The 12,825-nt window shown below is 41.8% G+C and overlaps 1 protein-coding gene across 4 annotated transcripts in view; it reads left to right on the top strand.

Moving 5' to 3' along the window:
• The first annotated feature begins 4,855 nt into the window (after positions 1-4,855).
• LOC147448112 (uncharacterized) overlaps positions 4,856-12,825 on the top strand; it is a 53,277-nt gene continuing 45,307 nt past the window's right edge. For 3 of the 4 annotated variants that reach the window (XR_015189672.1, XR_015189674.1, XR_015189673.1), the window contains exons 1-8: positions 4,858-6,308; positions 6,766-7,192; positions 7,273-7,915; positions 11,350-11,390; positions 11,478-11,546; positions 11,778-11,878; positions 12,440-12,518; positions 12,616-12,714. Coding sequence is in view for 1 of the 4 variants with exons in the window: in XM_086523974.1 (XP_086380100.1) it covers positions 5,782-6,308; positions 6,766-7,192; positions 7,273-7,915; positions 11,350-11,390; positions 11,478-11,546; positions 11,778-11,878; positions 12,440-12,518; positions 12,616-12,714 (1,986 nt within the window). In the remaining 3 variants the exon portion in view is untranslated. Of the gene's footprint in view, positions 6,309-6,765; positions 7,193-7,272; positions 7,916-11,349; positions 11,391-11,477; positions 11,547-11,777; positions 11,879-12,439; positions 12,519-12,615; positions 12,715-12,825 lie in introns of all 4 variants that reach the window. The other variant, XM_086523974.1, reaches the window with a different exon arrangement.

Below are 12,825 nucleotides of genomic sequence, written 5' to 3'. Positions count from 1 at the left end.
ATACGAGAGAGAGAGAGAGAGAGAGAGAGAGAGAGAGAGAGAGAGAGAGAGAGAGGTTGACCAAGCACGATCTCCAAGCTTGTTGAGAAGTGGAGAGCCTACATCAACAATCTTGGCTATGGAATGCAAATCCAATCAAGAGCCATGCTTCAATGCTTAAGCTTGGCATCTTCTTCATCTTCATTACTATGCTATTATGCTATGCTGAGCAAGAAGAGTGATGATAAGTAAGGAACTATTTCTTTCTCCTATGGATGATTCTTCTTCCTCTTCCCTACCCTCATTCCCTGCTAGCTCTCGCCACCTTCGAAGGTGTTTGAGGCCTTGGGACCGAGGCTTGGGATAGTTAATGCTTTTTGCAAAGTTTATGTTATGCTTGTGATGCATGAAGCTTTCCATCTTCATTGCATCACCTAGGTCACAAAGAACACAAATATTGTATCGTATCTCTTGATGGGAGAATCTATAATACAAACGCCTTTTGGAGGGGGGACAAGCTCCAAGTAAATCCGGTCCTCAACTATTGTCATGTTCTCTAATAGTCTCTCTCTTGCAAAAGTATTTTTCATGCCAAGTTAATTAAGTATAACGGTTATGTTGCTACCGCTAATTAAGTTCACCCTATATATTCTCAAAGTAGTCTCACAAAAATGCTCACTCTAATTCTCTTAATTCCGATATTCTCAAAGTTTATAGGCCATTTCCATTACAGAAGGCAAAAGCTAATTTGTCTTAACAAGAAGGCAGACCGTCTATAGATGCTACATTTTGCACTTTGGAGTTGAATTCTAACCCATAAAGCAACCTCGTGTGCCTTCTAGGTTACAAAAATCTTTTGCTCTTTGGTTTTAGGAAGCTTGCACATAATGTGCATCCACCAAAGTATGATGAGCCACAAAACTCCCATAACCTATGCACTTACGTATCTAGATCCTCAAGATCCAACTCCACATCACTTGTAATTTTTGTAACACCAACTTTTGCATTATTTGTGATGCTTTATCTTCTTCATCAACGGATTCTCTGTCCTCGAAGGCTTCTAGAATGTCCTCTCCCTCTCTCTAAACCCCTTTGATCCGACCATCAACAACATTTTTTGGTGCACACACTACTCATCTGTTGAGGTTGAGCCTTTTCTTCGTTTTGTTCATGCATCTTTTCTACGACAGTGTCTATTTTTCCTTTTTGAATATAATGAGAAAAATCATGTGCATTGATGTGCAATGTTGCTTTGAGGACTTTTTTGGGCTAGAGAATACCAAAGTGTTGTAAAACACTGAGGAACCAAAAAGGGAAAAAACATGTCAGCAACTAGGGTCTTAATAATTTAAAGCCACAACATTTACCCATTAAACACTCCTACATTGAAGGCGATGTCCTACATTATATAGATTCACAAGATTGGGTATAGAGTTAATGATCGTTATCAAATGTTTCTATCACTTGGCTATTGAGACACCAAGGTAGTGGGGCTTGAGAGTCTGTAAGAAGACATGGGGACGTGGTCAACCCAAGCCTTTTCTTGTTGCAAGTATGTTATTGTGGAGAGTGGTAGAGGATAGGTTCCTACCTCAAAATCAGCTCACTTAGAAAGGGTTAGAGAGACGACCCATAGGCCATCTAGGAGTAGTTTTGGGGGTCTGTCTAAATCCAACATATAGGGCATTGTGAAAGGCTCCCCCCCCCCCCCGCCCCCCTTTTTTTTTGGAGAAAGGGGCAATGGGTTGTAAAGTGTGAGCTTTGTCCTAAGGTGTGAGTCAAGGAGAGGAGAGTGGATTTATCCCACATACTGTGAAGCAAAGCTGTAGAGCTACTTAAAGCCCATTTCATGAATGAATAAACAACAACTTCATTTTGCACTACATGCTTGTCTATGGTGAGCTTGTGCTAAGCTAAGTCAATACTCAAGATTGTGTTTATGAGTCCAAGCTAATTCTATCTTGGAACCTAATTCACTTGAGTGATAACCTTGCTTACACACACACTCACACACTTGCACCATGTTTCTCTTTCATCCACCATAGCTAGCATGATCCAATTCCTAACATTTGGTATCAGAGCCATGGTGTGCTAGCTAGGATTGTTGTTATGCATTTGTGTGTTAGTACAATTAGCATTACTTTATCATCATTAGATAAATCCATTTGATTTGCCCTTCTATTGCATAACGCATGCCTAATTTTCCATTGGCTAACATGAGCATGTTCTTGAGCTAAAGACTCTTGGGCCGCTACTCACTAGCTAATTGGAAGATTAATTAGCATAGGATTTCATTAATTTAGCCATTAACAAAGGCAAACCTCCAAGAGACTTCAAAGCCTCCAAGAACCCTGTAATAAGGGCTTGCTCCCACCAAACTGCAACGAGGCACCCTAAGGCTTTCAAAGCCTCAAAGGCATCAAAGAACCCGACCAAAGGTGACTTTTGTGAAGAGGGGCTTCACCGACGGGGAAGAGGAGCTTCACAAAGTTCAAAGGAATTCTCTCTCTCTCTCTCTCTCTCTCTCTCTCTCTCTCTCTCTCTTTCACAATGAACCCTTAAAATTATTGCAACCAAGCACAAAATTTTGCAAAAAATAAATTTTTCTATCACCAATTGTGCACCGTGTAAAGAGGCAGACACTGGCTAGGAGAGTCTCCTAAGCTAAGATCCCTCTATTGGCACAGATGGGGGACAAGGGAATAGAGAAATTCAATGGGGAAGGATTTCACACTTGGCAAACGAAATTAAGAGGCTACCTTATGAAAAAATGTTTGTGGTCTGTCATTAGCACTGCCTTTGAGCAACAAGCCGAACCCGATGGAGTGCACACTAGGGCATCTACTCTCATAGCAAGTGCACAGAATTTGGCCAAAGACGAACAAGCATTGGGAATTATCATCACTTCTTTGCATGATAACTATGTGCATTTCATAGATGAATGTAAGCATGCACATGAAGCCTGGCATGTCCTAGAAAGTAATTTTGGAGTTAGGGCCAAAAGAAGCAAAGTTAGTCTTAAAAGACAGCTTTACAAAGTTGCTATGATTGAAGGGGAGGACATTAGAAGAAAGTGTTATGAATGTGGAAGAATGGGACACGTAGCGAAAGATTGCTACACAAACAAACCTTGCAACAAATGTGGTAGGAAGGGACACCCTCCTTCTCGGTGCTACTCAAGGGGAGGCAGTAGCAGTGGAGAAAGAAGCAACAACAGAAGCAACGAAGGCAAGAGACCTGATAGAGGATCAACTCACATAGTAGAAGACAAAAAGGATAAAGATGAGAGCAGCGTTGTCTTTTATGAAGACCCATTTTGAAGATGCAGACTCTCTACTTGTAGGGGAGGACTTTTTCCTGTGTGGAGATCACCATCCTTTGTGGATTTTTCTTGTGTGGATTTTACCATCCTGTGTGAATATCACCATCCTTTGTGGACTTTATTTTCTTGTGTGGATACCACCATTCTATGTGGATTTTGTTAGCCTGTGTGGATCATGCATCTTCAGTATCTTGTCTTATCCAAACCTCAAGGGGAGGATTGTCAAGTGTGAGGTTTGTCCTAAGGTGTGAGTCAAGGAGAGGAGAGTGGATTTATCCCACATACTGTGGAGCAAGGCTGCAGAGCTACTTAAAGCTCATTTCATGAATGAATAAACAACAACTTCATTTTGCACTACATGCTTGTCTATGGTGAGCTTGTGCTAAGCTAAGTCAATACTCAAGATTGTGTTTATGAGTCCAAGCTAATTCTATCTTGGAACCTAATTCACTTGAGTGATAACCTTGCTCACACACACTCACACACTTGCACCATGTTTCTCTTTCATCCACCATAGCTAGCACGATCCAATTCCTAACATGAATGCCCTCACCCAAATGGAGATTAGAGTGCGCAAAGGTTTGAGAAAGGGGCAATGGGTGCCCTCACCCAAATGGAGATTAATAAATCAATCTCGATGTGAAAACCAAAATGAGGCTTCTTTTATACGTTTTGAAAATATCGACGGGCATCTGTGTGCAAAGGCCTTTGCCAATTTGGCTATGCGATGGCTAATCAACTATGAGAGTGCCCTTTGGAAAAAAATCGTGTAGTCTTAGAACAAAGTCCATTAGAAGATCCATTATTTCGAGAAACATGGATGCACCGCCCCCAAAATGATTTTTGGGGTTTGCAAAACTCACCCCATCAATGCTACTTGATGTGCTATTGGACAATGCTCATGGGTATGGTTGCACGCATAGTAGGAGCTTTAACCGACTATATCTTGTAAGAGCTCCGTCCCACCAAGTGGTTGGAGCGACTCGAAGTGCTGTAAAACTCGGGAGTTGAGGTCTCACCCAACACCTAGGGCACTTGGAGCGGCTATTCGCATGCGTTGTAGTTGTTGCAAAGAAGTGCATAAAGCTGAAGTTTTGCAATGTATACATAAAAATTTACTTAAACAAGCACCTTCATTACACATGTCACATTCTACAAAAGCCAGCATGGTATGGCACAATTTTCAGGCGTTATATTTGCTGCGTGTGTGAGCTTGTTTGACGCTTACATCACATGACGGTGGTGAGCCCCGACATCCCCTTGAGGTGCTCAATGGGACAAGGCTAGAAGGTCAATTTTATGGGGTTTGTAAAATGGAGAGCATACGGGAAGGTCCATTTTGGCGGGGCTATGGGAGTGCCCCCTGAACAATGTTCTTTGTGATCACATTATTAACCCCGTGCCCGGCATCGCCTGGACAAAAGGAGCGTGTGCTGGCGTGTGCTGGCATGCTCTGGTGAGGACACATGGCAAATGAGTTTTTCTGAATGTGGTTATGACAAAATGACGGTGGGTGGTTAAATCGTTTATGTGTGTGTGGCCGCGAGAGAGGCTGTCATCTGCGTGTAAAGTAGGTAGAAGGTCGCGTGAATCATGCCGCTCCCTTTAGATTTTCTATAACGCAGATGAAGATCGACAGCTACTCCTTCCCCTATTCTCTCATCCCGAGCTTCAGCGTTTCCCCGTGAGGAAAGCAGCTCACAGAACCCCCCATCGCTCCAACTTCATTCTGCTCATCATTTTACCTTATCGGGTGAAAACTTCAAGAAAGTATCAAATAGCGTCGCTTGCGAGCATTGTCACGCAACAACCCGATCGAGCAAAGGATGCTCTTTCGGGGCCGTTGGGGTAACATAGGAGTTAAAACTATGCCTTTCTCATCAGTAAGGTGGGGATAGGGCGAGCCTGTGGGCAAAATCGACCACATGGAGCTAAAAGCAAAAGCCGTGTGTACACAGTTTACTCCCCATTCACCATTCGCAGGTGGTTTGATCCTGCGCTATCTAGCCTAGGATTCATTCAGTTGTACTTTATCGGAATGACTATAACAATGCTATGAAAAGTACCCTCCCCGTTTGGACTTTCTCGTCAGCTTGGCAGGTGCAGATTCTGAGATCGCTTGCCGCAAAAGAAAACCCCTGTTCTCCCCATTGGGGCGTATTGGATGATGCAGATGCTTGTAGAAGCATCTTGGCTTTGGGTTCTTCCGTTTGCAGCCTTTTGTCTATCCCTCTCTGTGAGGATCACCGTGCCAAGTTGCCAGGCTCAACCATAGTCTTGTAGTTCATTGACAAGAAATTGCTTTTATGGCTAGTAAATCAGCCCATTCTAGTCTACGGCTGCTTCTAGGGTACCATACTGTTCAACGTTGAGTGTTTGGGATTTGCGCAACTGATGCCAACAGGTTTCTGGTGTCTTTTAAGCACCAACAGGTTTATCTTATCACTACACCACTTGGGGCATATTGAGCATTTTGCATAATGGCAGATCAATCTAGTTGCCAGCCTGGGGACGCCTGTACTTCTACAGTGGCGGACTCAACACCCGATGGCTCACAGGTACAAATCAGCAGCAGCTGCAGCAATAGCAATGACAACATCGCTTACTTGCTGCTTCAGAAGATTAAGGAACTGGAGGAAAGCCAGGCCAGGCTTAAGGAAGAACTGGCCAGACTGACTCAGATACACGATCCCTCCTTACACCACAGCAGTGAAATGGTGAACACTCCCTCAAACAGATCTTCCCCCTGGTGTACATGCCGCTGCTCCTGCCATTCTTCTTTGCTGGGACATGGAGGAGGAGAGCTTTGGCAGAACATACATGCTGTTGATGAGTATCCACAAGTGCAGTCCCCCTCAAACCTCAATTGGCGCTTTCATAGCTCTTCATCATCCTCAAGCTCCTTAACTGCAGGTGAACGTCCCGTTCGTGAAGATTTTGTGAATATTCTCCAGTCCATGGGGCAGGCAGTTTACATCTTCCGACCAACTGGAGAGGTGACTTACTGGTAGATACACCCAGGCCTTGCATAAAAATCCACCAGGATTCTTGAAAGGTGTATATGGAGTTGCATTTATGATTGAGCATATCATAGCTGGCACTGCTTCTAGACATCCCATTTAGAATGCTTGGTCAGATTTTACCTTTTTAATCATTGCTCTATGTGACACCAATTTTATATATGTGATTGATTTGTTGCTTGGAATGAGGATATTTTTGACTGACTGCTTGCAATGAGTGCATATGTCCTACCTTTGCCGTTGGGGGGTAATGTTTAGGGTATACATCAACAGTGCATGCCTTGGGTCATTTATGTAATTTTCCATTCATTGACACCCATTCACTGACACAAGTGGTTTACTGATCTGGTACGGTTGCTGCATTCATTTGTTGCGTGTTGCGGGTATTTAAATTTTAAAGCGCCATTGCAGGTTTGTACTATAAACCTTCTTTCACTTTTCCAGGAACCGGTTCGCCGAGGATCTCTATGGCTGGAAAGCTTCAGAGGCAATAGGTCAAAATATTTTGGATCTTGTGGTTGATGAAGCTAGACAGGATGTGGCTGCACAGCTAGTTAGTCAGCTTGGTCGTGGAGAATCATGGTCAGGACAGTTTCCATTGAAGAAAAAAACAGGGGAAGTCTTTGTTGGGATGATGACAGATACTCCTCTTTATGATGGTGATCAGTTTGTTGGTATTATTGGGGTCTCTAGCGATACACGACCTTTCAAAAATTCTGGTTTCCAGGAGAGTAGTGCCTCTCATGTTCGGGACGTTCCTCGCATTTTGAATGGAATACGTGGACTTCCAAAATTCGGATTAGATAGGCAACAGCCTCTCTCCATGCCGTTCAAGAATACCATGCCATTGAAGAATACTGTCTCCAAAGTGGTAAGCTTTAGCTTCAGTTACTTCTGAAATTTTCATGCAAATTATGGCTGGAAGTCACTTTTGTTAACGGTTATTTTCAGGCCTCGAAAGTTCTTTCACGACTGAGGATAGCTGACAGTGCAGAGTCAGGGCCTATTGATGAGGATGGAAATACTGTTAGAGGCAAGGCTGACAACAGCCAGCAAATTCTTGATGATCATGCTATCACGAGGGAAGCGCTTGCACGAATCAGTCTAGGGGAAATCACATCCAAACCAGAGACTCCTGGAGATTCCTTGGAGCAAGAAAGAAAAGGTGTAGGTGGGCACAATGCAGCTTTGAGTTCAAAGACTGAAGCATGGATGCCTAAAAATTTGAAGCAAAAGTTGCGAGCTTCTCTTCCATGGACACCCTTAGACAACAGTATAGGAGATCAAAGTCCCCAAAAATATACTGGTACAAAGGAACAAAACAGTCTACCCAAAAATACTAGTAAGAAAGATTGGATTAGCCCTCCCAAAACTGCAAAGTCTGACTCAGGAGCTGAGGAAGGTGTGATGGCTATGGCAGCTCGCACAGCAGCCCAGCCAGCCTCTGTCAGTTCTCAACAAAATGACAGTATAAGTAGCAACAGCACATCTAGGATGAATGGCAGCTTGCACATGTTAGCAGAGGAAAAGTTAACGCTAGAAGACTGTGAGATATCATGGGATGATCTTTCTATTCGGGAACAGGTCGGCGAAGGTACTGCCTTGATCGGTTGGTCTGTTTGTAAATCTTTAGGTTAGAGTTTAGTAGTTTACCTAGTTTCCGTTTATTTTATTCTGGAAGCCAACAAGATTATTGAAAATGCTGCATTTCATGTTGTTTGGAGGAAAATCTAAATTCATTGTTTGGAGATGTTCTTGTAACATGTCTCTAAATCCCAAAATTAATAATTTTTTAGGAGCCCATTGGTTAACGTAACTCAACAGAATGCCTTTTGCTTCTTTTCAATCATGAGATTCATGTGCTCTTGGTCACCAGGCTTTGTGGTAAGGCTGCAAGTGTTGGATTGTACTTGCGAAGAATGGTTGTGCTGGGTAAATCTTTGTAGACAAGAGTAGCTAGAGGTGATATGGATGCAGAATTTGATCCCTTTAACTCAGGAATAGATAGACCAGGGCTAGATGACACACAAACAAAACTTGAATGAGCACAAGAAGCAGAATACAAATAGACCCTAGAGTCAATCCAATTCATTATGTATCTCTGCATTACTCTAAATCACATTTATCTGGTAAACATGGTGCTCCTTGTCGTGGGTATGTGTATAAATATCAGAAACTAGCAACGCTGGGCTTTATGTGTGGCAGCGCTTTATAGCATAAAACTTAATTGTGAACAGTGCTCTTCTCAGAAGCACACAGTGTACAAGCTCCTAATTGGTGGAACAAAAGATCAGTGCATTATTTTGGGTGTGGGTTTTAGATAGGTGCAACCTAAACTTATCTTTGTTCAAGGGGGTAGAGGTACTGCGAACTACTTTCTATGTAGATGTTCAGGAGATGAATGTGTTCTTTAGGCAGGAGGTTGCAGAGATTCTTTTACAGTATAGACTTAGTGCTAACTAGTTTTGTATGTGGGTGGATGATTCGCAAGAAATTGGCACCTGGTATGGGAATTGACCCGTGCTTGCTCCAATTTTACTGATTAGAAATGTGAAGAAGCTGGTAGTCATGTGGTGTACATTTGCATTTGTGTAGGCGATTTTGTGAGAGAAGTTTGAGTTATTGGAGGCAGGCTTGTTGGATTTGGGTTTGCAAGAATGCACACATAGAGCTAGGAGGAGAAGGTGAAGCTCAAGGGGACACAACACAGGAAGAAGTATTACGTAGTGTGCAAGTACTAGTCGGGGATATATGCAGGGGAAAAAGACCTCGGAGTGAGGGAAAAAGGTTAGAAGTTTGAAGCTTTTCGCAAAGGTTTTGGCTTACTCCCCAGATCACCTTTCAGGGCCTCGCACTTACTTGTACATAAGAGCGCCTCGCACTTACTTGTACATAAGAGCCAGCTCATGTTCACCACATCACTCCCAAGGGAAATTCATTACCATGATATGGTAATGTTGTGTCTAAACACACTTAGGACCAGAGGCAAAGCTTTTGTGAAACGATCTGCGTAGGCACACAAGGGAGAATGATAACCCCTTTAGAGAATCCCTCCTTGACGTGATGGTAAGGCACCTCAATGTGCTTTGTGGGAGCATGAAACATCGGGATTAGATACAATGAGTCTTTCAACTCTCCCACTAATGCAAGAATGGGAGTGCCACCCTCCACTATACAGGGTTTACCACTTGCCCAGATCCGTCATTTACCCACGACCCAATAAACATGGGAAATAAAGGGCTACAGCCTATTATATGGGTAATGGTAAGCCTGGTCAACGTAAAGCTTCATAATCCATAACATGTCATAATTTGTTGTTCTTTTGCACCAAGAGTACATTCAAAAGAATGTTGAAGAGCTGGACTACAACAAGCCTCTCAGCTCATCACATGTGTGAGGGTCTCCTCTGTTTGTGAAGTCTTCACAAGTTAGGTTGGTTTGTTGGGTGGTGAGCTGCTACCCACACGAAGTTAAGAACATTGTGATAAGCTTTTGGATGGTTGATTGGCAACTCATTCGGCAAAGGAAGGTGCTTTTCCTGATATACTTTGAGACAAGATTTGTGGTGCGTATGCCCTATCAACTACCTAATTTTCGTGGTAATTTTTTCGAGTTAATGCTTCTTTTAGTGCTAGGCTCCATTATGGCTGAGTCTGCCCTTGATCTCCAGAGTCATGACAGAAACTCAGTACGCTTGTTGATGTATGCTCATGTGTGTGTGTGTGGTGTGTGTTGTGTTGGGGAGCATATGTTAGTACCTAGTTCTACACCCACTATTGGGCACTGACGACGTTAGTGGGAATGTCGTGGTATTTAGTCAATACTATGCATGATGGAGGTGATGGTTATATTGTCTTGTGGGTGACTACCATGGGTCTATACCTTGCACTTTCCTTCAAGGGTGAATCTTGGCTTATCCTGGATTCATCTAGGTATATACTTTGAGACAAGATTTGGTCGGTGAGAACTTTTTGCAAAGATTTGAATGAGCAACGATCGTCTATGCCAAACGAACACAAGAGGTTGTTAACATTGATTGAGCAATGGACTCAACATCATATTAAGTATTCTAGAGGATTGATTTGAATGAACAACAGAGATTTCACAATTTGTGTTTTACATTCATAAGAAATTGAAGTAGTCCTAGAGGTGTGTTCGGTGGAGAAAATTCGATGGGACTATCACTTTTAAGATGTTTTTCCTTAGCTCATTACGGATCTATCAGCAAGCCTGGTGTAAGGTAAGAGAAAGACTTCTATTACAACTAGTAGTATTTTTTTGAATGGTTCATTTTAGTTTTGTCTTTTTTTTATAGGAGCTTGGTGATGTGCTAAGCTTAGCTTCCTATTTGTCTATTAATTCATTTTTGGTTTGTTCTGTTTATCTTTAGGATTAACTTTACCTCAAAGTCTTTGCCCTTGAAGCGTTCTCTTTTCAAAAAAGTACTTTATCAAATAATATTTTTTGCTCCAGCAGCCTTGCTTTGTCATTGTCGTAGCATGTGGGTTTTTGTTTAGGGGAGATGGCTCTTACCTTCAAAGGCACATAGAAATATTTATGGCAAGAGTCTAACCTGCATCATAGGAGCTACATTAGCATTGATGTATGCTCCTGTGGTGTGTGTGGAAACGTTCATTGATTCTAGTTTTACAGGGCACCAATTCATGATGTTGTCAGAGTATATAGTCTTACACAAGACATAATGTGCTGCCTATTACTCTTAAGTAGCCAATTAAACTTTCAAAACAGAGAATATGGATAATCAAGATAATTTATGTTAAGCCCATGTGCATAAGCTTGTAGATGCATCTTCTGTTGCAATCATATGGGTATCCACTATTAGATCGGCACTATGCTCATACCGAGCTCCTTTGCAATCTCCTGTTGATGTTGAGGATATTTTGAGTTACTACTCTTTGTTGTCTTGAGGTATTTTTGTTGTCTACAAGAAGGAAATCTTATTTTGTTATTTGACTTTAGTATGGAAAGAACCTTTCAGTGCCTCAAAGTTTTTGTTCTTTAATACAGGTTCTTGTGGGACGGTTTATCATGGAATTTGGTTTGGATCGGTATGTTAATCCAATATAAATGCTGAAAACATTGTCTGAGCAGCAGTGATTTTTATCTAGAGTAATTCATTTGTTCTTTCTTGTCAGGATGTAGCAGTTAAAGTATTTATTAATCAAGAGTACTCAACTGAGCTTTTGAAAGACTTCCGCGAAGAGGTAAATGTTTTTTTTTGGGGGTATCCTCTTTTGCCTCTTTCCTTGTCTATGTCTGTATTGTTTTTATTATTTTGAATGTATCTTGTTGTTTCTTTCTTTTAAATTTTCGTGAATCTTTGTGCTTTGCACAAGCATTTTTTCTCTTCTTTTAGTTTGTATATTCAGATTTTTATGACTGCATTTAGAATTGGATACAATCACTTTCATGTTCATAAGGAAGCTTTGGAACAGGTGGCTATCATGAGGAGACTAAGGCATCCCAATGTTCTTCTTTTCATGGGAGCAGTGTATTCACCTCATCATTGGTCAATTGTAACAGAGTTCTTACCAAGGTGAGTCCTGATGGCTACCGTGGGTGTTTTGCAAAAGAGGTTTCTGAAAGTGTCTGCTTCAGATTCAAACAATCGTTTGGTAACCTGCAGTTTGTTCTGTGGCGATTCAAAAAAGAGTGCGCTCGCTATTTCTTTTACGTTTGCTTCCCTTTTTTTTTGGGGCTCGTGTGTGTAATTTTGAGAGTTTTATGAGAAATGGTAAAACCTGCAAATTGGTTTCTTTGTTTTCATGACCCAAGATTTAGAGTCTCCATTAACTGCTGTGTTGGTGAGTGCCAAAATTGCTGAAAAGGGCTGAGCAGAGCGGAGAGACAGGAGATTGAAGAAAAGTAGTTAGTTTTGTGGTTTAGGGTTACAGTGTTGCAATATGCATCTAGTTGCAGTTTAGGAAAACGTATTACAAAGTGTTTTACACTCTTCATGTACATAATTGTAAAATTTCAAGTCATTTTCTGTGGCAGCCTAAGTTTTTGTCGAAAGTGAAATGCTTTGGTCTTTCAATTTATTAGATTGTAAAAGAAGAGTGCAAATAGATTTATGTCATAATTTGGATGTTTCTAGGGGAAGCCTTTTCCGTCTTCTTCATAAGAACACACAAAGATTGGAGTGGAGACGACGTCTGTTGATGGTCGTTGATGTGGTGAGTCATAGTATCGAAGTCAATCGATTGTTGTTTTCAATGCCAAGTTGTGTTTTTAACTGGACGACTCATATTGCTAATGGAGTCAAAGTTGTAGGCTAGGGGCATGAATTATCTACATCATCGAAATCCTCCAATTGTGCATCGGGATTTGAAATCTTCTAACCTCCTTGTTGACAAGAACTGGACTGTAAAGGTTAGTCTATTCATATGATAAAAGCTGCAAGAAATAACTTGTGTGTGTGTGTATGTGTGTGTGTGTGTGTGTGTGAGAGAGAGAGAGAGAGAGAGAGAGAGAGAGAGAGAG

Source organism: Adiantum capillus-veneris, chromosome 11 (assembly GCF_014529385.1).
Source record: "Adiantum capillus-veneris isolate H3 chromosome 11, ASM1452938v2, whole genome shotgun sequence".
Lineage (NCBI taxonomy): Eukaryota > Viridiplantae > Streptophyta > Polypodiopsida > Polypodiales > Pteridaceae > Adiantum > Adiantum capillus-veneris.
This window is presented reverse-complemented; position numbering and strand designations above follow the sequence as displayed.